This window comes from Talpa europaea (genome assembly GCF_964194135.1).
Source record: "Talpa europaea genome assembly, chromosome: 7".
Lineage (NCBI taxonomy): Eukaryota > Metazoa > Chordata > Mammalia > Eulipotyphla > Talpidae > Talpa > Talpa europaea.
This window is the reverse complement of record NC_140074.1, coordinates 133,544,318-133,567,216: the sequence shown is the minus strand read 5'-3', so window position 1 is coordinate 133,567,216 and position 22,899 is coordinate 133,544,318. Positions and strand designations below refer to the sequence as shown.

Here is a 22,899-nt window from a genome sequence, read left to right as displayed (position 1 = left end):
GGTCAGGTGGGCGGGCCGCCTCCTCGCCGAGCTGTGATTGGCTGGCTCTCCACGGACGACGCCACTAGGGGCGGGCCGAAGAGCCGCGCAAGCGCAGTGCGTTGCGAGTCTCGGGACCCTTTTCCGAGAGACTATGGCGCTGAACAAGAATCACTCGGAGGGCGGCGGGGTGATCGTCAACAACACGGAGAGGTGGGCCCGCTGCGCGAGGGGGCCGGGGCACGCGTGGGGGCGCCCAGGGGGCGGGCGCGGGCGGGGGCTTGAACCCGCGAAGGGGCGCTGGGTGGGGGGCGGGGGCGGGTAACGGCTGGGGCGGGGCGGGGCGGGGCCGGCTGTGGGGCCGCGCGGGGCGGGATGGGGCGCCCGGGCCGGACTGGGGGGGTTTGTGGGGTCTCGGAGCGGCCTCTGCCAGCGTCGGTGCCTGAGCGACGGGAAGGGCCGAGAGCGAGCGGCCGGCCCCTCACTGCGTGTCCTGTCCCCGCGGTCACGCAAAACGCCAACCCTGGGTCCCAGCTACTGATTCGTGCGCCTCTTCCCTGTGGGGAAACTGAGGCACAGAGCGGCGCCGTGACTTGCCTGAGCTCACAGCGCTGTGCGCAGCAGAGGTGGAATGGCAGGAGAGGCCCCCAGAGCCCTTCCCTGGTCTCCCAGGGGATCGCCTGCGTGCCCCACCTCTGCTGTTGGCAGAAGGGAAACAGAGGCCCGAGGTGAAAGTCGGCCCACGGCACTTGTGGACTGTCGTACTGGCACGGGCACCGTGTCCTTCCTTGTGGGTGGGTCCCCGCCTCGCTCCCTCACCAGCCGCGGACTTGGGTCACTCCTCAGAGCACGCTCCCAACGTCAGGGTTTTTCCTGCCACCCCAGTTTCCACCCCATGGGTTCACTCTCTCCAGCCTCTGGGCTCCTTGGGTGTGGGGAGTCAAACCAGACAGCCCCTGCGGAGCCGTGCGGACCCTGAGGCCCCTCTTGAAGGCAGAAGCACCTCGGCAGGAAGCTTAGGCCCCAGAGGAGACAGTGGGGTGAGAACCCTGTACCAGCTCAGGCCAGCACCCTGCCCAGGGCACCAGGAATGCTCGCGTCGTTGGAGAAAGCCCTGGGCCCCAGATGGCTGGACACCGCAGTCCCTCCCTCGTACCTGCTGGGGGCTGAGGCCCCAGCCAGCCGCTGCTGGTGGTGACCTCCAGGCGCTGCTGCTCTCTCCTGCTGCTGCTCTCTGCTGCTGGCTGCTCTCCCTCCTACTCCCCCGCCCCAGTGAGGGAAGGTGTGGTGTTTGGGAAGAGGAAGATGACAGAGCAGCCCTGTGGACCTTCATAGCTCGCAACCAGAAAGCTCCGTGCCTCCTGTCTAGTGTGTCTGCGCGCGAGCCGGCCCCCGGCCTGGACACCCTTTTGGTGCCACTGTGGCATCTCTTGGGACTGTTTTTCTTTCTCAGCAGACTTTTCTGGGACAAGAATGCCTTTGTCTTGCTGGGCCGCCTGCCTGGCCTGCCTCGGTGCTGCTAAGTAATGGCGCGCCTTCTTTCAGGAAACACGTCAGCCTCTTTTCTGAGGAAATTGTGTGTGTAGTTGCAGTTTGAAGTCAGCGCTTAGCATTTGCCGTGTAAAATAGGAACCGTTCACTCTCCAAGACCTGAGCCCCTTTGAGCATGATGAACACTACGGACTCGCGCAGGGCTTCATCTCCAGGGCTCGTGGGCTGACACCCCCGCAGACCCAGCTCCTGAACCCCAGGTTGAAAGGAACTCTGAAGTAAGCCCTTTGGTGACGTATAGCACTGTGTCCCAGAATGCTTGTGGGTCAGGCTTAAGAAACAAACAAACAGAGACAACACCTACCCCACGGACTCAGAAGAAAACAGAAGCGTTGACTCGGCTCATGAACCTGATTTGGGGGATTAGGGCTTCTCCAGAGGCTGCTCTTCTGCACGGGCTGCTTAGGCTGAGGGGGTTTGGGGGATTCTGTCCATCTCAACTTGCTTGTCTTTTCCGTGGCCGTGTGAACCGTCCTCGAAGCACGTCGCTGCTGCTGGGAGGGACAGCACCCAGCAGCCGCTTACCTGGAGGGCCCCATCCCTGAGCTCCAGGTCCGCGTCTGCAGTGTCTCATCAGGGCCTCTGCTCCCCCCGCAGCATCCTGATGTCCTATGACCATGTGGAACTTACCTTTAATGACATGAAGAATGTGCCCGAGGCCTTCAAAGGGACCAAGAAAGGCACTGTCTACCTTACCCCTTACCGGGTGAGTTGCACGGTTGATTTGGGGTGGCTCCCAGGGGGCAGGGGTGATGCGAGTCTTGGCCAGTTTCAACTTCGTGAGTGCAGTGACCTCTGAACCCTGGGGAATGTTAGCACCTCCTTCCATGTGTTTCTCTGTCATGTGCCCTTGGGGTCTAGAACCACCAGGTGAACCACCAGGCAGTGAATTCACACAAGTTCCAGAACTGTTGCTGCAAAATCTCCGTAGTTGGACGCAACTGCGGGGACGACCAAGGCCCGGCAGGGACGGGCAGTTACTACTTGATTTGTCCAGAAGTAGCCTGGAGGCCTTTGTGCCCATCCACAGTGTGAAGGGGTAGACGGGATACAGTTGCCTGGCCCCAACCTCGGGACTGGGCAGAGAGCTTGGCAGAAGCCTGCAGAGCGAGAAATGCCAGGCAGCAGAATGGGCCTGGCCTGAGAGTCACCCGCGCCAGCTCTGAGAGCGGCCGCAGAAACGCAGATGACTCTTCTGGGAAAGGATCGCGGCCTGTAACTGCCCGAGAGTTGGCCTTAAAGAGGGCCGGAGCAGAGGGGCCCGTCTTCAGGTTTTAGTCCCCAGGGCTGAGTGCAGACGGGAGAGTCTCAAAAGCCCATCTCTGGTGGTTCAAATTGGCATCTTTAGCCACAGATGGAAACCGGGGTTGGAGACAGAAGGTTCGCCAAGTGTGGGCTGGGAGACTCGTCGCTGTTGAGGCGGGGAGTGTGGGACGTTACGGCAGCCCCCTACTGGGGCCTGCCGCCCCTGCCGCACCGTCCTTTCCACTTCTGCCAAGCGGGGGCTCCCCTCCTCCAGAGGCTCCTCCTTACAGCACCTTCGCTGCCACCTCCCCTCGTCGTGGTGTTGTAGAGCAACCCCGATACAAAACGGGGTGCCTGACTGTGGGTCCTCACCCGCGCTTAAAGGACTTATCAATGCTCTACTGCAGGCGCACGCGAAAGGTTCATAAAAGGCTTATTGACAAGGGAAGGGGAAATGAGGAAATGTACAGCTCTGGGAGAAAAGCGGGAGACAAAGTTTTAAATGAGTCCTACCCGATCCGCCGATCAGGAAGCCCAAAATGGCACTCTCAGAGTTGGCCGCCAGCCAGGAGCGGTGAAGCCGGGAGGCGAGCGATCGCGAGCCAGAGAGAGCCCAAGGCCCACGTGTTTGGTTTTTTATATCCAACCTGGCTGCCCAACTCCACCCTCAGGTCCCAGCCACCCTCCCTTGGTGGTGATGGGATTTGTCTTTCCCAGAGTCTTGATGGCTTTAGTCTGGAGTGGGGGTGGAGTCCACAAAGCCTGTATGGGATTAGCTCAGGACATCACTTCCCCCTAACAGTGGGACAAGCCGTGCCCTCGCGTGCTGTCCTGGGCAGTGCAGCTCCCTGGGCAGACGCGCCTGCCTCTCCGCCCGGCTGTTCCGGGCCTCTGCTTTAAAAGCCCTCCCGGTCTGGTGCAGAGGGAGCCCTGGGGCTGCTGGCCCTGGCGCAGGTGCCCCTGCAGCGCGCGCAGGCAGTGAGGGCCTCCCCTCCCTCCGCAGGTCATCTTTCTGTCCAAGGGGAAGGACGCCATGCAGTCGTTCATGATGCCCTTCTACCTGATGAAGGACTGTGAGATCAAGCAGCCCGTGTTTGGCGCCAACTACGTCAAGGGGACGGTGAAGGCCGAAGCAGGAGGTGGGTCAAGGGGGACGCAGGGACATGGGGCTTCAAAAGAGGTGCTCGGGGGCACCCTTGACTGCTGCCTCGGGCCCTCAGCACCCCAGTGTTGTCCTCTTCCTGGCTCTGGGTTAGTTTCCAAGACAAGCCCGGGGCTGCCCTGCGCGCAGGAGTGGGTTCTGCTTGCCAGGACCTGGGGCTGCTGGCAGATGGCTGCTGGGCCACCACTTCGGAGTGCGGTCAGTGACACTAGCTCAGGAGAGATGCTCGCTGTGGCTGGGGACGTGCACGCAGCTGTCCGGTGGGCCCGGGGAAGAAGGATCTTCCCCCAAGTCCCGAGTAGCCAGCTCCCCCTCGGGGCCACCCAGAGAGGCCCTGCTTGGGGGCAGCTCTTGCGCAGACACCAGAGCGGGCCATGACGAACTTGCCACCCCTGCACCTGGCTAGGCCGCGGCGGCTGTTGCCGAGCACGGTTCCCCCCGGATGACGCCAGGCGAGGGAGGCCAGGGTCCAGCTCAGGCCCCTCGTGATGCGAGAGCTGCTCTTAGCTTGAACGTCAGTTGTTGCTTTGTTGCTTGTCCCCACTTCCGGGGAGCTGCTTTATTGGGGGTGGGAGGATAGGCTTGTTCCAGGAAGGAGAGGCCCCCCCGCCACCGCGCTCCCCTCCGGCCCCGCTCCAGGCGCAGACAAGGAGCAGGTGGCCGCACTGGGGCAGCCCCGTGGGCAGCAGGGAGGCAGGCGCTGGAGAGTTGGCCTTTCCCCCGGCCTTCGGGGCCTGGACCCACGCCCACACTGCCTCTTCCGACAGCCTTAGCGGCCTTAATGGGTTTCTGCCCTCGTTCCCTTGGCAGGCGGCTGGGAAGGCTCCGCGTCTTACAAGTTGACCTTTACGGCAGGGGGCGCCATCGAGTTCGGGCAGCGGATGCTACAGGTGGCATCGCAAGGTACGGAGGCGCTCAGTGTATGGGCTGGGCCTGTTTGTGGTCTTGTTCGTTCACTTGAATTTAGTCATCTTTGGTCCGTGTTTTGAGCGCTCAAGTGCCAAGTCTGCGGGGCCCGGCTGGCAGGGCCGGGCACTGGGAAGGCCTGTAATTAGCACCGACTCTGTTGGATACTCAAAGGCTGGGTCCCCTGCCTGGAGCAGGTGGTGGACACTTTGACGAAGCTGTCTGGACTCTAGGACATTTACTGTGACCTCGTAAAAACAACCCAAACACGCTTCCGTGGCACACCGTCTGCAGTCTTGGGGGTGTTCCGCAGACAGCACCCCATGCGCAGACGCGTCCAGCTCCTTCTCCACTCACCCACCCCCCAGCCTCCAGCCTTCCTTGACCTCCCCCACCCAGTGCTGACCTCTCCTCCCATCCAGCCCTTCGCCCTGTCCCTGAGCAGGCTGCTCAAGTGCGGCGGGGAGTGGGGAGGTGTCTGCTGTGCACCTTCCTCGGGCCCTGCAGCGCCCCTCCACCAGCACCGAGGCTGCTCTCTCCCCAGCCCCAGGCAGGCGACACTCACTTCTCTCTCCCCTTGTGCTTGTAGCCTCCCGAGGTGAAGCCCCCAATGGAGCCTATGGGTACTCTTACATGCCCAGCGGGGCCTATGTCTATCCCCCACCAGTCGCCAACGGAATGTACCCCTGCCCTCCTGGCTACCCCTACCCACCACCCCCACCTGGTGAGTGTGTCCTTTGCTCCCCACCCACCTACCCACCAACCACCCCACCCAGGCCAGGGGGCAGGTCTGACGGAGCAATGGAGACAGGCCTCGGAGGGTCCGGGCCATGGGAGCCAGGCCCGGCTGCTCACGGCTCCCTGTGGCTCTCTCGCCAAGCAGAGTTTTATCCGGGACCCCCCATGATGGACGGGGCTATGGGATATGTGCAGCCCCCGCCGCCGCCCTATCCTGGGCCCATGGAGCCTCCAGTCAGCGGGCCTGATGTCCCCTCCACTCCTGCAGGTGAGGCCCTGGGCTGCCGGCCGTCCTGGGGGGCCAGCCCTCACCTTCCCTGGTGCACAGGGAGCCCCAAATGCTGCATGGCCCTTGGTCTGCAGCTACCTCAGGGGAGGCCTTGCCACGGCCCGGCCTGTGCCTCAGCCAGCGTGTGTCCTGGCCCCTCAGTACCTCGGTCTCATCGGCCCCCAGTGGGGTGGGTGAGGCCGGAAAGGCCGTGGAGCGCGCAGGAAGGCTCGGGCCCTCCTGGCTGCTGTTTCACTGTTGGGTCTGGACCTTCCGCACTGGCTGCCGGGGGCAGGGGGGCCGGGCTGCTCCTCACAGAGGGGGCCGGGCTGGCCGGCTGCGCGGTGCTCTGGGGCGGGGGGACAGCGGGGCTCAGCCCGGGTGTGCTTGCTCTCACAGCCGAAGCCAAGGCCGCGGAAGCAGCTGCCAGCGCCTACTACAACCCGGGCAACCCTCACAATGTGTACATGCCCACGGTAAGGGGCGAGGGAGGGCCCCCTGCGCCCACGGTTGGCTGGGATTTAGGGGTGGGGAGACCGCATCTTGTTTCGAGCCTCCTAACGTGACCAACTTTCCTTTCTTTCCTCAGAACCAGCCGCCGCCGCCTCCCTACTACCCCCCGGAAGATAAGAAGACCCAGTAGGCCCTTCTCGTCCCTTCCTCCGGGCTCCCATCGCTCTTTCATTCCCCTCCCCTGGGGCCGAGTCTGGGGCTGGCGGGGCGGGAGAGCTTGTTCTTCTCCAGGTGTGATGATAAAGCACTGACAGGAACTAGTGTGAGGGGAACTGGGGCCCCTGCGCTCGGGGGCCCCCCCCACCCCGCCTCCCATCCTAGCGCGGAGCCCAGGCGCTGCTCAGCGCACTTCCCTCTCACCCTCTCCGGGGCACTCAGGAGCGGGGGCATCCCCTCTTCCTGTGTTGCTCCCGGAGCTCTGCCCATGGCGGGACTCTCTGGCCACCTCCTCGTCTGCCGTCGTCCAGCGCCCTCCTTTGGTAGCCACTTTCTACTCCACCCGCGCGTGCGCCCGCCCAGGCCCCTGCCTGGCTGCTCACATTCCCCGCGCCACCCGCCGGGCCCAGCGGGGGGGCCCCCCCCCCTTCCAATTCCTGCCGGTCCTGCTTGGGGCCCGCCCCATCCCAGGTCTTGCCCAGGTCACTCTCGTCCCTGTGGGGGGACCTTGGCGCTGTAATCGGAGCTGGCAGGGCTGGGTGACTTCAGAGCAGGCCACTCTGCTTCCCTCTGCTGTTTCTGGAGCTCGTCTCCCTCCTCTCGTCGCTTCCCTCTGGAAGGGACTTCTCGGACCAGAAGTGGAGCGTGCATGTCTGTCCCTTCACGCCACTTGGGGGCTGCTGGGTGGGCGGGAACCGGGCCCCACGTCCCTGGGGTCCTGGCCAGGCCTGTGAGCCGACCGTGATCTCTCCCCTGCCCTCGGCTCCCCTTTCAGCGTCACGCCTGGTTGGTGCCCTCGGATGCGCTCACATTTGCTCTCATTTGCTCCTGGACTGGCTGTGAAGCGAGGAGATGGTTATGTAAAGAGAATTCCCTATTTATTTGACAAAAAAAAAATTCCGGTTAATATATTAATGTGAAATAAACCTCGTTTGCACCTTGATTTGTTTGCTGAAAATGTGAAGTAGTAAAAATGAAGTACCTGGACCCTGCATGACTCTGTGTGCTGACCTCGTGCTCGGGCCGGCGGCTGCTGCCAAGGGCCCTGGGGAGAGCGCGTTCCCTGTCGGAGCCCCTTGTTCTCGGGGCCCATTTGCTCTCAGGCAAGCTCTGTCCACACTTCTGGGCAATTGTTTAGCCACTGAGCCCACCCGTTGATTCCCCTGGGGCCTGGCTGGCAGCGACAGGGCAGCTGGAGGGCAGCTCCTCGAAGGCCCAGCCCAGCCCCAGGCCTGCAGGTGTCAGAGGGAGGGGCAGCCCTCCTCGAAAACCTTGGGGGGGAGGGTGCCAAAGTCCATGCCCTGGCCTGCAGGAAGGCCCTGGGTGGGGCACCCATGGGTCTCCAAGCTCTGAAACAGCGGGGTGTCCACTTCCCTGTCCTAGAACAAGTCACCCTCTCCAGAGAGGCCAACGGCACCACCTCCCCAGCTTCTTCCTTCTGGCCGGCCCCGCCCAGGAGCTCCTCGGGTTGACCAAACCCCCTACAAGGGCGTTTGAAGGGAGCACCCTCCTGGCCGTCCTTGCTGGGACAGGGGCCGAAGGGCTGTCCTTGCTGGGCACGGGCTGGGCCTGTCACCTCAGTGGAATGTCGCCGGTGGGGTGGAGCAGGCTGAGCTGGTCTGCATTTGCCCGCTGGGGAGACGCCTCTCTGGTGCCCCCACCCTACCAACCCCCATGGGGTTTCTGAGGTGGGTGTGAGCCCCATGCGTCCGGCTGTGTTCCCGCCATCCCAGCCCAGCTGGGCGCAGAACTTGAGATGGGGCAGGATCGCCCTAGACGGCGCTGTCGCCCCCTGCTGGGGAGCATGGGACCCTCCCCCCAGCCTCAGGGGGAAGGTGGGGTGGGGCCGGACCCGCCCACTGGGTCCACCTTCTGCCTCCATTCTGGGAGAGATCTGCGCAGGATCCCACTCGCTGGAGGCAGGAAGGACCAGGCCCTCCTGAGGTGGTGAGGCCCTGGCCACACCCTCCCCCACAGCCGCCATCTCCCCTCCGTTGGCACAGGGTGGCAGCCTGGGCGCTTTGCATAATCCTGTGGCTTCACTATCTTCACCCAGCGTCAGCGGGCACAGCCAGGAGGGCAACGCGGCCGCCATGGCGACACCCCTCTCCCACTCGCGGAGGCGCCCTCCCCTCTTGCGCCAGGCCATCAAGATAAGGCACCGCAGGGTCAGAGAACAGGAGCCTTTGCCCCAGAGAGCTCAGGAGGTAGGAGTGACCCCAATGGGGAGAAGTACCCAGCCTGGGTGGGGCTCTGCGCTCTCCGGGCCCACGGCCCCACCTCTCTGGCTGGGAGTGAGGGTGTGGTCCCCTCTCCTGCCTCTTCCAACCCCTGGGTCAGCAGAGCAGCAGGGGGTCTGCCAGGTGTCCCCTGGGCCTCAGGTCAGGGGTCTCAGCCCCCCAGCCACTCCACTGATGAGCCCACAGCTGCTCCAGCTCCAGTCACCAGCAGGTGGGGGGGAGCCCCTGTTCAGGCCAGCTTCGCAGCCCCAAGCTGGCTTGGTGTGCCCCCAGTTTCCCACCTCCACTTTTGGGCCTCACTTCCGTTGCTGGGGTGTGAGCAAAGACACCCGATAAGCAGCAGTTTCCTCTCGGTGGGGGGGCGGGGAGGAAGGAAGATCGGGGCCTTGAGATCTCAGCTGTGGAGCCTCGAGCGCCCATGGACCCCAGCCACAGCGGGCCAGGGGATGGGCTGGGGGACGAGGAGGGTGGCCCGGGGGCCGGACCCCCGGGAGACCTGCCCTGGGAGCAGGTGTGCAGCCCGGAGGGGTCAGAGGCTGGGTGCTGGGCTGCTGCTGGCTGAGGCCTGGGCCTGCCCTGCCCCGGCCCCAGGCACCTTGTCTTCTCTTACTCTCTAGATCAAGCCGCCATCCCACCACCTGTCCCCAGAAGAGGTAGGCAGGGGTGTGGTGAGGGGCGGGCAGGTGCTGGGGAGCTGCCCGGCATCATCCTAAGACACCCCCCTTGGCTACTGGCCAAAGCTGATGGCTGCAGCCTGGGAGTGGGGGGCTTCCTGCACCACCCGCATCTGGGCCTGTGATGTGGGGGTGGGGGTGGCTGGCGGGCTCAGCTCTGCGGTGTGTGGACGTGGATGGGGTTCCTGCGGTGATCCTGTTGCATCTCAGCGGGCCCTGCTCTACGAGGAAGCTGTCTACACCGTCCTGCACCGCCTGGGTCAGCCTGAGCCTGGCCACGTGACCGAGGCCTCTGAGCTGCTGCGATACATGCAGGAGGTGAGCCCAGCCCCCACCCAGCCGGCTGCAGCTGGACCCGCGAGCCCTCTCCTCCCTCCCACTGGCCTCAGCCTGTACCCCAGGCCTCCCGCTATCCTCCCCCACGCCCCCAGGCCTTCCACATGGAGTCTGGGGAGCACCAGCAGCGGCTGCAGCAGGTCCAAGCGCTCCAGGTAACTCTGGTTCAGGGCCAGCCTGGGCAGGATGGGCTGGGAAGCCCAGCCCCCCGGCACTCAGGTCTGCCTCCTGTCCCCGCAGAAGCCAGTATTCTGCCTGAAGGCGACAGTGAAACAGGCCAAGGGCATTCTGGGCAAGGATGTCAGTGGTGAGCGGGGCTGGCGCTCCGAGGCCTTCTCCTGACTCCTTCCTCTCCCCATCACGGCCTGTCCCAGACCTCCTGGCCCATTCCCAGACATCACCCCAGGCCCCAGCCCCCCACCCCATCTGCCCTGGTGCTGCTGGCCCCTGACCCTTGGAGTCCTCTTTGCACAGGAGGCGGGATGGGGGTGCGGGGGCCCTCATGGACCTCAGCCAATGGCCTGGCTGCCTTGTCCTCGCCCCTCCCTAGGGTTCAGTGACCCCTACTGCCTGCTGGGCATCGAGCAGGGGGTGGGCGTGCTCGCGGGCAGCCCGGGGTCCCGGCGCCGGCAGAAGGCCGTGGTGAAGCACACCATCCCAGAGGAGCAGACCCACCGCACGCAGGTCATTGCCCAGACGCTGAACCCTGTCTGGGAGGAGACTTTCATCCTGTACGTGAGCCGCGCGCCCACCGCCTGCCGGTCAGGGGTCGCCCAGTCAGTGAGCGTGGCAGGACTTCCTGGCTCCGGAGAGGGGGCACCTCTGGGCCTGGTCCGAGGCAGGGGCAGACAGGAGGCCGGGCAGGACAGAGCAATGCCAAGGGCCGCAGGGACCGGTGGGGCTGGGGGGATCCGGCGAGTCTGGGTCCATCTGCGAGGTAGCCCGAGCCTCGCCTTAAAGGAGGGACAGGAGGCGGGTGGGGCTGCGAGGGATGGCAGCTTGGGGCAGGCTCTGGGCAGGAGTGACCAGTGGCTGGCCAGGGGGGTCTGCCTTCCGGCCCGGCCCAGACTGTTAGCCACGCCCTCTCCCTGCAGGGAGTTCGAGGACATCAGCAGCGCGAGCTTTCATCTGGACATGTGGTGAGGACAGGCCCTGCCCACGGGGCTGGCAGGGGTGGGTGTGGGGGTGGCAGCGCCTCCTCCCAAGGGGGTTGGGGCACCCGGGACACCCCGGTGCTTCCCACTCGCATCTCTGCGCCAGGGACCTGGACACCGTGGAGTCTGTCAGGCAGAAGCTCGGGGAGCTCACGGACCTGCACGGGCTCCGCAGGTGAGCGGCCGCGCCGCAGGGGGCTGGGGCTCTGCCCTCCCCACCCGGGCACAGCTGGAGCGAGCTGCAGGCTCCGTGCAGGCCCGGGTGGCCGCAGCTGCGGGGTCGATCCCAGTCTCTGGGTCCACCTTCCTCACGGGACCCCGATGGGAACAGGATCTTCAAGGAGGCCCGGAAGGACAAGGGCCAGGACGACTTTCTGGGGAATGTGGTTCTGAGGCTGCAGGTGAGCGGCACCAAGGGGCCCAGGAAAGAGGTGGGGGGTGATGAGGGCCTGGGGAGTGTCTGCCTCCTGACCCCTCGCCTGCGCCCCACCCGGCACCTCACGCTGCTCATGGGCACGGGCATGTCTGCCTGCGGGGCCAGGACCTGCACTGCCGGGAGGATCAGTGGTACCCGCTGGAGCCCCGCACCGAGACCTACCCGGACCGCGGCCAGTGCCACCTCCAGTTCCAGCTCATTCACAAGCGGGTAGACTTGGGGCCCGGGCCAGGGGCTTCCTGGAGGCCGTGCTGGGTTGGAAGGGTGGGCGGTACCGGTGCGGGCCCCCTGCTCACACCACCCGGGCTCCCCGCAGAGAGCCACCGAGGCCAGTCGCTCCCAGCCCAGCTACTGGGTGCACCTGCACCTCCTGCAGCAGCTCGTCTCTCACGAGGTCACCCAGCACCAGGTACAGTCTGCCCTGGGTGGCCGGGCCAGGGCCTGCCGCCCACTCCTGACACCCTCCCTGTGTCCCCTCAGGCGGGCAGTACCTCCTGGGATGGGTCTCTGAGTCCCCAGGCTGCCACCATCCTCTTCCTCCACGCCACGCAGAAGGACCTGTCTGACTTCCACCAGTCCCTGGCGTGAGTGCCCGGCCCCGGGGACGCCTGTCTTGACCCCAGCTGCATTTTAAGTTTTGAATCAGCTACCAATTTTTAAAAAAGATTTTCATTTATTTATGCACACAAGAGCTGGGGTGCAGGCCAGAGGTGCAGGGGGTGAGAGGACTCACCAGAGACAGAGCGGGGAGCAGAACAGGCAGATTGACTGAAATCCACTGCTGAGGGGAGCCGCGGGGAGACAGGAGAGGTCTGCGCCATGTGGGTAGCTCCCTGGCCGGGGATTGAACTCAGGCTCCAGTGGCTGGTGACAGCTTCACAGTGTTGAGACTTTGCAACCCTGCACCCCCAGAGAGGCCCCCTCAGCAGCTAACTCTTAATTCGCTGGAGCGTCCCTGTGCCACCCGCTCCTGCAGACCTGCCTGTGACCTGTCGTGGGCTACGCGTGCAGGCTGTGCTGTTGGGTGGCAGTTGGGCCCAGGGCATCACGGTGCCACCTGCCCGCTTCACTCCCCCATCGCCTGAGTCCCCCGACCATTTGGTCTCCGCCCCAGCCCCAGCCCCAGCCCCAGCCCCAGCCCTGATCCCCGGTGCACAGCCTCGGGCTGGCAGACCTGTGCACTGACCTCGCCCGTCCGTGTGGAGGGCCTGTCAACCCAGCGCCACCGGAGGCCTGGGGAGGCCAGGAAGGGGCACACTCGAGGTCAAAGACCTTTCAGTTCCCATGAGAAATGTAGAAGCAGGGGGCACCCCCGGGTGCGGCAGGCGGAGGAGTGAGGTGCTGCCTGGGACCAGGCTGACACTTGGGCTTCGAGGGGGAGGGGAGGGGAAGGGGCTCGGGAAGGAGGACAGCGCCCAGGCCCCGGGAAAATGGGCTTTCCTGAGAGGGGGACGTAGGAGCCTGGACACTGGAGCAGGCTCGGAGCCCGAGGGTCTAGTCTGACTGCGGGGGCCCCAAGCGCCTTACGTGGTGGCCGCTGGGCCCCCCACCCTCTCCGCCTCACCCCCACTCGTGTCCCCGAACATCAGGCGTGCCACTTGCACTCAAAGGCTCAAGTTCCAAATCTGACTTTTCAAAAGAAACAGGAAACCCTGAATTCTTAGGCCGCAGACGCCTCACTTTCAGAGGCGGGGGTCCGTGTGCGCGTTTGACAAGCCCCCGTGGGAACAGCCAGTCCTGCGCTCGCCCTCCGCCTCTGCTGGGGCCCGGGGGTCCACAGGAGACTTCCGGGGAGGCGCAGCAGGAAGGGAGGTGCCCCCTGGCCTGGCTGAGGGCTTCCTGTCTGCCGCAGGCAGTGGCTGGCCTACAGCCGTCTCTACCAGAACCTGGAGATCCCCAGCAGCTGCCTCCTGCACCCCATCACCAGCATGGAGTACCAGTGGATCCAGGGCCGGCTCAAGCAGGAGCAGGTGGGCGGGGTGGGGGGGGCAGGGATCAGGGGGGATGCTCGGGGCTGGGGCGCCCCCGTGACCTCCAGGCCCCTGGCTGCAGCTGGAGGAGCTGGCCGCCTCGTTCAGCTCGCTGCTGGCCTACGGGCTGTCCCTCGTCCGGCGGTTCCGGTCTGTCTTCCCGCTCTCCGTCTCCGACTCCCCAGCGCGGCTGCAGTCCCTCTTCAGGTCGGTGGCTCCCCACGACCCTCGCTCAGTGGGGCTCCTGCGGGAGGAGGAGTCGGGGTCCGGGGCCTCTCAGACCCAGCTCTGTCTCCGCAGGGTGCTGGTCCAGATGTGCAAAATGAAGGCCTTTGGAGAACTGTGCCCCGACAGCCCCCCGCTGCTCCACCTGGTCACCGAGGCCCTGCGGGTATGGGGCCCAGCCCGGGAGGGGGCGGGCTGAGGCCAGGGACCAGGCCCCTCCCTGCTCACCGCCTGTGTGCCCCCAGGCTGGCACTGCCGAGTGGTTCCACCTGAAGCAGCAGCACCATCAGCCCATGGTGCAGGTGAGGGGCGAGGGCAGGGGCCGGGCGGGTGGGGTGCCTGTCCCTCGAGGCTCTGCTCAGGCCACCCCTGTCCCCGCCAGGGCGTGGTGGAGGTGGGCAAGGCCTTGCTGAGCCTGGTGCAGGACATCATCGGCGACCTGCACCAGTGCCAGCGCACATGGAACAAGATCTTCCAGAAGTGAGCAGGCGGGGGGTGGGGGGTGCCGGGGGGGGCCACCGGGCTCAGTCCCGGAGTCTTGGGGTCACGTCTGGCTGCCTTCCCTGCAGAGTCCTCAAGATCGACCTTTTCTCCACGGCTTTCCTGGAGCTGCAGTGGCTGGTGAGTCTCTCTGATCCTGCTGCGCCGCCCTTGCGGGGCCCGGAGCCCACCCCCATCTCCCTCTGCAGGTGGCCAAGCGCGTCCAGGACCATGTGGCGGCCGTGCGCAGCCCCGTGTCTCCCGAGATGGGCGAGAACCTGTTCCAGCTCTACGTCAGCCTCAAGGAGCTCCACCAGCTGGGCCAGGCCTCCGTGCGGAGGTGGGCGGCGGCTGCGGGCGCAGGGGCGAGGAGGCTCACGGACCCTCCCCCAGGCTGAGCCTCGGCTCTCCCCAGGGACCGAGCCATGGCCCTGGATGGCTTCCACCGCTGGTTCCAGCTGGCCATCCCCTCCTGGCTGCAGAAGACGTACAACGTGGCCCTGGAGCGGGTGCAGCGAGCGGTGCAGATGGACGAGGTGGGGGCAGGGCCTGGGCGGCCGGGGTCTCCATCTTGGGGCTGGGGCTACAGCTCTGCTGCCACCTCCAGGACCTCATAGAATGGGATGACCCAACTGAAAGGTGCTCTTGAGGCCAGTTGAGGGCAAACAGCTGACTCCTGACATCCTTGGGGTTCACTGTGGCTCCCCTTTACAGACTGATTCTTGCAGCCAGTGGGGGTCTGGCCGGAGCCTGGCTTGTTCCCCTGCAGCCCCCAGCCCAGCCCTGTGCTTGCCAAGGAGGGAGGGCGGGGCATGGATTTGGCCAGCCCTGAGCCTTCCCGTTGGCTTCTTCCCTGCCCCCAGCTTGTGCCCCTGGGTGAGCTGACCAAGCACAGCACTTCGGCAGTGGATCTGTCCACCTGCTTCGCCCAGATCAGTCACACTGCCCGGCAGCTGGACTGGCCTGACCCTGAGGTGGACTTCATGATCACTGTCAAGTTCGTGGAGGTGCGGCATCCTCCACCTTTCCAGGACAACCTCACTCCCGCCCCACCTTGCTTCTCCCAAGCTCTCACCCCAGCAGCCTCCAAAGGCCTGTACTAAAGCCCCCCAGTGGCCAGGATTCCCATATATCCCTCCTGGCCGTCCCCCCCATTTGATCATCCCCTCTAACCCCTCCCCAGGACACCTGCCGGCTGGCCTTGGTGTACTGCAGCCTCATAAAGGCCCGGGCCCGTGAGCTCTCTGCAGGCCAGAAGGACCAGGGCCAGGCAGCCAACATGGTAAGGCCAGAGCCGCGCTGGGCCTGGGCAGGGGTGGCCCCGCGGTCCTGGCAGGGGGGCGCTGCATCCTGTGCCTGGCCTGCCCCCAGCTGTGCGTGGTGGTGAACGACATGGAGCAGCTGCGCCTGGTGATCGGCAAGCTGCCCGCCCAGCTGGCATGGGACGTCCTGGAGCAGCGGGTGGGGGACGTGCTGGAGCAGGGGCAGCTGCAGAACACGCTGCACGCCCAGCTGCAGGGCGCACTGGCTGGACTGGGCCACGAGATCCGCACAGGAGTCCGCACGCTGGCCGAACAGGTGCCTGTTGGTCCCCAGAGTAACCCCGCCCTGCCCACCCTTGGCCCGAAGCCCCCCAGCAGGGCCTGGGCTGATACCCACCCCACCCCAGCCTGAACCTCAATCCATCCCCCAACCCACCTCTCCTGACCTCCGCTCACGCCCTGGCCTCCCGCCTGCCGTCGGTGTCCCCAGCTGGAGGTGGGCATCGCCAAGCACATCCAGAAACTCGTGGACGTCAAGAAGTCCGTCCTGCCCGAGGATGTGAGTGGCCTCCTGCTCGCCGGCCTTCCCCGCTCCGTGGCCTGAGATTGCAGAGGGGTCGGGCGGGCAGGGGACCGAAGGGGGTGGTGGTGTCCGAGAAGAGTCCCCCAGGCTTGGGCAAGGAAGGCTTCCTCCCGGGAAGCTGAGGGGGGCAGGGGCGGGCCCCCCAGGCGCTCCCTGCACTGACGGTCACGCGCAGCCGCGGCGGGCAACCTTCCCGGCGGCTGCCGGCCTAGCCGTCGTGTCTGCGGAGCCGGCCGCCCGCGCCTCGTGGGAAACGCCCTCGACTGTGCGGGGGAGGCGGCCGTGACTTCCTCAGCGCTTTTCCATGAAAGGCCATGGGCAGTGCCGGTGAACGAGCACAAGACCCCTGGCTCCCCGGAGCTGGAGCTGCGTCTGGCAGGGGGAGGGCAGGAGTGGGACGTGAGCGGGTGGAGCTAGAAGTGCAGCCGCGAGCCCCAAGGACACGCGCTCCCCAACGCGTGCATGTGTCCACGCTCATGGGCCTGTGCGGACGCGTGTGCACACGCGGTGTGTTCCGGAGCCGGCGTGCCAAGGAGAAACACAAACACAGGATAGGCGGGTCGGGGTTGTGAGTTTGACGGCGGTCAGGGCAAGCCCCGGCAGAGGGGGACGCCACCCTCGGAGAAGCCAGAGAAGACGAGGGGGTGTCCGGGGCGGGAAGCGCCAGAGCCAAGGCCCTGAGGCAGGCCCAGCTGGGCAGGCTGGAGGTCTAGAGCGGAGGCCGGGGCAGCGGCTGACGGGGGCAGGCCTGGCTCTGCTCCTACGGGCGTTCGACCGCGTGCGGGGGCTCCGGCCCGCTTCCTCCCGGCGGGGCAGGCTGTGGGGTGGCCGGGGTGAGCCGAGCCGGACCTCTGGCCGCCCTCTCCCCAGGCCATCCTGCCGCTGATGAAGTTCCTGGAGGTGGAGCTCTGCTACATGAACACCAACTTGGTGCAGGAGAACTTCAGCAGGTCTGCAGCAGCCGCTCCGGGCCCGCCTCGGCTTTCCTTCGGGGGGAGGCTGCCACCAGCCGCCGCTTCCGTGCTCCCAGGGACGGGGGGCGCCCGGCCCAGCAAGCCCGCCCACTCCATCCTAGGCCCCCAAGCCCCGGGCCACCTTCAGGGACTCCCCACCCCGCTGCATCTCTGCCCTCCTAGCCTTACAGGCAGCGGGGTCCTCTCCTGCCGCCCGGGGACTTCTAGGACCTCCCTTAAAGCAAGGCGCGGCACGCGGGGCAGCAGGAGACAGAGGTCAGGGTGTGGGGAGGTGTGGGGAGGTGTGGGGCTTGAGCAGATGGCGCCAATGTCCCGAGCCCTTTGGAGGACTCTGAGTGCTGTGAAGTGCGCGGGCCGGTGGCAGTGGGCTGCAGGCACCATGACCTGGGGGCCACCCTCGGGGCCCAGCAGGCTGCCCTCGGGTCTCCAGAGTGGGCCCCAGGAGCCCGCCTTCTTCACTGACTGACCATAGGGGGCCATAGGGGACCACTTGTTCCGCCGAGATTTTCACCTAAAACGGAAGTTACTCTCCCCCAAGACGCGCCTGGCGCGACAGCCCCAAAGGCCCCTGGGACTGCGGCGCACATCGGCGCTCAGAGGCTTTGCCTGAGTGAGCTGCTGCCGATTCTTTTTCTTTTTTAAGATTTTTTTTTGTTTATTTATGCATCCAAGAACTGGGGGGCAGGCCAGATCTTTGGGGTGGTGAGAGGATTTATCAGAGGCAGAGTGGACAGCAGAACAGGCAGACTGACGAAACACGCTGCTGAGGGGAGCAGCGGGGAGACAGGCGAGGTCTGCTGCGCCCTGTGGGGAGCTCCCTGGCCGGCCGGGGATCAAGCTCAGCCCGTAGCGTGCAGAGACGTGAGCCCTGGGCCACCAGGGAGGCCAGAGTCTTAATCACACATTTAATTTTGTCTTAACTTCCTGCCTCTGCTTGGCTTGGGGCCTTTGAGTCGTCCCAGGGCGTGTCAGGGCTGTGGCTTGATTGTTCTTCTCTCCTCCCCGCGGCCGTAGGTGCTCTCTGCGCACGGACGTCCCACTCACATTGGCCACTCTCACCTCAAATCATGATTCTGTCCCTGGGGGACAATCAACAATAAACAGCCCCCCTTGTTTATTGTTTTTTGATAATCCTGCCAAGGATTTTTCACTAGGTTTGAGATACTTAGGGTGGGACCGGCCCCGTCTGCTCGCCCCCCCCCCCTTACCCTCCTGCCCGCAGTCCTGACCCCAGCCTCACCTGGGGTGCAAGTGGAGGTGGAGTGTGAGGGTGGGGAGCAGCTGGGGCGGGCCTGCATTCCACGAGGCTACCCCTGTCTCAAGAGCATCTCTGCACCCTCCTCTCCCGCCCTCCTGGCCGTGTCCGGCTCTGCCCGCGCCCCAGCCTTCTGGCCCTGCTCTGGACCCACACGCTCGCGGTGCTGGTGGCTGAGGCCGCCTCCCAGCGGACCTGCCCCCTGGCCTCCAGCAGGCTGAAGACAGCGCTGCAGGTAAAGCGCCAGGGCCACGGGGCTCACTCGCTGGGAGAGGGCCCGGGCTCACCCCCGCTGTCTCACCCCTAGAACCTGGAGATCTGCTTCTACGCAGAGGGTTGTGGGCTGCCGCCCGAGGCCCTGCACACGGCCACCTTCCAGGTAGGGCCCCTGAGGGCTGATGGGACAGGAAGTCGGGCTCGCCCCCAGCCAAGAACACCTACATAATGTAGACGGCCCAGCCCAAATGGAAATGGGCACCATTTAACCCACACTTTTTTTTTTTAAAGATTTATTTATTTATACAAGCACTGGGTACTGTCAGAAGCGCGGGAGGGTGAGAGGATTCACCAGAGCCAGAGCGGGGAGAAGAACAGGCAGACTGACGAAACACACTGCTGAGGGGAGCTGTGGGCGCAGCAGGAGAGGTCTGCGCGCCATGTGGGACCCTCGCTGGCGGCCGGGGGTCGAACCGGCACTGAAGAGGCTGCGGGCAGCTTTGCAGCCCAGCGCTCAACCTCTGCACCACCAGGGGAGGCCCTCCCCCAAATGTTTTGAAATTTTAAGACAGCAACAGCGGAGCATCAACCAAGCGTGGGGTCTTGTCAGCCTGGGTGGGGCACACCTGGGGAGCCCACTGAGTGAGCCCTCTGACACAGCTAGGGCGCCTGCGGGCGTGTGCCCTGCTATGGCCCCTCACCCCGGGGCTTCCCAGATCCACGGGCGTCTCCCCGCTGCTGGGAGCTCCCAGGGCTGGCGTCACAGTCCCTGAGGTCTGGCTGCGTCCCCTCCCCAGGCTCTGCAGCGGGACCTGGAGCTGCAGGCGGCCTCCAGCCGGGAACTCATCCGGAAGTACTTCTGCAGCCGTATCCAGCAGCAGGTGAGGCTCCTTCCCCGGCACCCAGCGCCTGGAGCCTCCCTGGCCTGCCCCGGCCCAGCTGACGCTGCTCACGCCCCACCCATGCACAGGACGAAACCACCACTGAGCAGCTGGGGGCTGTGACCGTCAAGGCCTCCTACCGAGCCTCGGAGCAGAAGCTGCGTGTGGAGCTGCTCAGCGCCTCCAGCCTGCTGCCCCTGGACTCCAACGGTGAGTGAGGCTGCCCAGGGCCACCCAGGGCCACCTGCGGCCCCGGACCTGCTCCCACGCCTCTCAGGAGCCCAGGTGCCGCTCCCACGCCCCTCAGGAGCCCCGGCGCGCTTCCTCCGGAGTGCCAGCAGGGGGCAGTGCAGCAGAGCGGGCCCGGCTTCCGGGCTGGGGGCCGGGGCTCAGGTGGACCTGGGGAGCAGCAGTCAGCATCCTTCCCGGGGCGCGCTCCACAGGCTCCAGTGACCCCTTCGTCCAGCTGACCTTGGAGCCCAGGTATGAGTTCCCGGAGCTGGCCCCCCGGGAAACCCAGAAGCACAAGAAGGACCTTCACCCCCTGTTTGATGAGACCTTCGAATTGTGAGTGGGTCCCCAGCTCCTGGCCGGGGTGCAGGGGCGCCCTGGCGACACCAGCTCTGGGTCCTAGGAAGGGGGCACGTGGGGCGAGAGTTTGCTAGCACAGGCCCAAACCTGCTCCCAGGGGACTGCGAGGCTTCCCGGGGAGGGCCGGTCTCCGCGGCCCTGCTTTCCCGTTTCCGCCGGCGGCACCCGCAGGCCTGAGACCGGCCCTGCCGAGCGGGCCCTGCCGCCCTGTCCCGCCGGCCCGCGGCATCCTCCTGCCGACCTCGGCCTCGGCCTGTCCGCGAGAAGCAGGGGCCCGGTGCCGGGCGGGGGCAGGCCGCTGAACGACTGCCCCCCGCAGCCTGGTGCCCGCCGAGCCGTGCCGCAAGGACGGGGCGTGCCTCCTGCTCACGGTGCTGGACCACGACACGCTGGGGGCCGACGACCTGGAGGGGGAGGCCTTCCTGCCGCTGTGCTCGGTGCCCGGCCTGACCGGGGCCGAGGAGCCCGGCGAGGTGCCTCAGACCCGCCTGCCCCTCACCTACCCCGCGCCCAACGGTAGGCCTGAGCCCCACATGTCCCGGGTGCGGGCCTGGCCCAGCACGGGGGTGCGGGGAGGGCGGGCGGCCTGGGAGGACTCAGGGGCGCCCGGGAAGGCAACCGGCTGGCCCGGCGGTGGCGGCTGCTGCGTCCCTCTCCGGCTTGATGGGCGCCAGGGAGCTCGGCGGGGCCCGGCGTGTGCGGCTCCCCCATGGCCAGGTTGCCGCCATGTTCGCCCGGGAGGAGGGGCGCCACTCAGTGACGGGGGCCGTCCTGGGGAAGCGTACCCCCAGCTTGGTGACAGGAACGGGTGTCCTTTGTGGGTGTAGATGAGGGGCCAGTCCCGAGCACTGACTAGCTGGCCTCGGGGCCTGTGCAAGGGGGCAGCGGCAACCCCAGGTGCACCCCTCCGCCTCTCGCACTGCCGCTGCGTCTGCGCCGGCCCGTGCCCTTGGCCGGGGGGCGCCCCGAGCGGTTTCTAGGTCAGCTGCAGGATGGATGGGGCAGCCCTGCGTCCCTGCCCCCTCCACCACGGCCTCCCCCAGAGGCTGACCCCCAGCGCCTCTCTTCGCAGGGGATCCGATTCTGCAGCTACTGGAGAGCCGGAAGGGGGATCGAGAGGCCCAGCAGTTTGTGAGGCTGCGGCGGCAGCGGGCCAAGCAGGCCTCCCAGCATAGCCCTCAGCCAGAGCAGTAGCACTGGAGGCTGGGCTGGGGTTGGGTCCCCGGTAGGACAGGCTTGCCTGAGGAGCCCCGGGCTCCTCATACCCCAAAGGGTCCAGGGCGTTGTGGGAGCGCCAGACACAGGAGGCCAGAGAACAGCCCCCTCTGGTCCTCTGATGAGAGCAGGGCCCGCAGGGTGGGGGTGCCATTGGTAATATTTATACTCCCTCCTGCCCTTCAGCCCTGGCCTGTCTTCTCAGTGGCAGAACTGGGGAGGGAGGCGGGCAGCCATCCGGCCTGGCATCTCCTGCCTCTGCTCCCCTCTTTGGGATCAGCTTCCCTGAAGAGCAGGATCTCAGCTACTGCCCCCCAGCGCGCCTCCTCCAGCCACTGTGGGGAGCCTGGTCCCCTGGGCCGTTTCAGCACCCCCACCCAGGCTCATGGGGACAGAGGCTGCAGGCACATAGGCTCCCAGGGGAGGCAGGGGGCCCTTCTGCCAAAGACTGGCCACAGCTGCCCTGGGAGGGTGGCCGACACAGTGAACGTAGCCCAGGTCCGCTCCTGAGGGGGCCTGCGGACACCCAGGCTAAGGCACCTCAGGCCACGGGCCTTCTTGTTCTGAAGGGGTGAGAGGCGTCAGGCAGTGGGGCTGGCACGAGAGGCGGGCGCAGAAAGGCCAGCCTGGCTGTGTCTGCTGTCACCTCCTCCCTGGGAGGTCACCTAGAACCTTTCTTACCAAAAATAAAAAAACAAAAACCACCCATTGTCCTCTTAGACCATATACCGTTGGCCTGCAGTGGGCCCAGGTTGCATGAGGCCATGCCAAGCCCCGGTCCAGCCTTCTGGAATGCCTGAGCTTCCACTCCAGAGAGGGGAGGTCGGGGTCAGGTGCCAAAGCAGGGGGTGGGACAGTTGGCATCATGTCTCTTGGCCAGGGACTTTGAACAAAAGTATCTGGCGCATCAGTTTCTGCCAGCAAAGGCAGTAGGGGCACCCTGAGCAGGGGCTGCCCAAGAGCCAGGCTGAGGCGAGTGGCTGCTCCACGTAGCCAGGCTTACAGGAGCGGGGGCCCAGCCCTGCCTGGGAGGCACTGCCCGGGTCTGGGAGCAGAGGCTTGGCGCTCAAGCTAGCTGCGTGACCCCGGTTGAGGCACTTAACCTCTCTGCGCCCACACGGAGCCTGGAGGGGGCGGGGGCGGGTAAGATCAGCTCCGAAGCCCCTTTCGGCTCGGAACCTGCGACATCTAGGGAAGAGCCCACGAGGTGGCTCCCCCACACCCCACGCCAGCCAGGGCAGGGGTGGAGGGTGGCTCAGAGCGCAGCACCTGGTAAGGGGGGGCCAACCTCCGTGGCTCATCCTGGAGAGAAGGCCCGTCTTCGGAGAGACGAGGGGGCTGGGGTCTCTGGGAGAAGTAGATCGTTGCAGCTGAGACAGCCCCGAGTCGTAGGCCCGGGAGGTCTGTGTCCAGGGCGAAAGGTCCCCTCATCGACCCCACCCGGCAGGCCTGGGTCAGGGGGCCGAGCTGCCTGCCTGGCTGGAAGCCGGGTTCCGACCACCAGGCCGGCTCAGCTCGCAGTCCGGCGCCCCCAGGGCGGCCCTCTCCCGTCCGCCCCACGTCACCACGCTCCCACCGCGAGCTGCGAGTTCATATTTTATTTCCAATAGGTTTGGAGCTTTGTTGATTTTTGCATTTTTGTAAAAAAAAGTTTTCACTTAATTCATTGAAAGCCCTTTCGTGCTGAGCCCAAGGGGGATCCAGGCTGGGGTCAGACCCTCCGCAGCCCTCTGGCGCCCACCCCGGCCCCCGGTGCTGGGAGTGGGGGGGCCTCCCTCCGCCCGCGCTGCCCTCCCGCCCCCGCTGTATCTCTCTGTACAGAACAATTTTTAAAATGGAAGCTAAGACACAATATACATCGGACAGGCACGCACACACATGCACACGGC

The 22,899-nt window shown here is 65.8% G+C and overlaps 2 protein-coding genes across 3 annotated transcripts; both read left to right on the top strand.

The window, feature by feature from the left end:
- Positions 1–133: 133 nt before the first annotated feature.
- Positions 134–6,492, top strand: WBP2 (WW domain binding protein 2; the record flags this gene model as incomplete). Of its 2 annotated transcripts, XM_084237600.1 has the most annotated exons (8): positions 134–192; positions 2,128–2,236; positions 3,779–3,914; positions 4,748–4,840; positions 5,433–5,567; positions 5,727–5,849; positions 6,249–6,325; positions 6,439–6,492. In XM_084237600.1, the coding sequence occupies 8 exons, from the start codon at positions 134–136 to the stop codon at positions 6,490–6,492; spliced, it is 786 nt and encodes a 261-aa protein (XP_084093726.1). The 2 variants fall into 2 exon arrangements, with proteins under 2 accessions (XP_084093726.1, XP_084093727.1); XM_084237601.1 differs by lacking the exon at positions 5,433–5,567.
- Positions 6,493–8,596: 2,104 nt separating this feature from the next.
- Positions 8,597–21,085, top strand: UNC13D (unc-13 homolog D). Its single transcript, XM_084238080.1, has 32 exons — positions 8,597–8,725; positions 9,376–9,411; positions 9,643–9,750; positions 9,864–9,923; positions 10,009–10,075; positions 10,319–10,499; positions 10,863–10,907; positions 11,029–11,097; positions 11,254–11,323; positions 11,464–11,568; positions 11,675–11,767; positions 11,839–11,942; positions 13,211–13,328; positions 13,411–13,535; positions 13,629–13,719; positions 13,799–13,855; positions 13,936–14,033; positions 14,123–14,174; positions 14,243–14,373; positions 14,449–14,569; positions 14,897–15,040; positions 15,217–15,315; positions 15,405–15,611; positions 15,786–15,854; positions 16,749–16,828; positions 18,237–18,342; positions 18,415–18,486; positions 19,121–19,204; positions 19,294–19,414; positions 19,648–19,771; positions 20,115–20,311; positions 20,868–21,085. The coding sequence occupies exons 1-32, from the start codon at positions 8,612–8,614 to the stop codon at positions 20,987–20,989; spliced, it is 3,270 nt and encodes a 1,089-aa protein (XP_084094206.1). The 5' UTR covers positions 8,597–8,611; the 3' UTR covers positions 20,990–21,085.
- Positions 21,086–22,899: the final 1,814 nt, after the last annotated feature.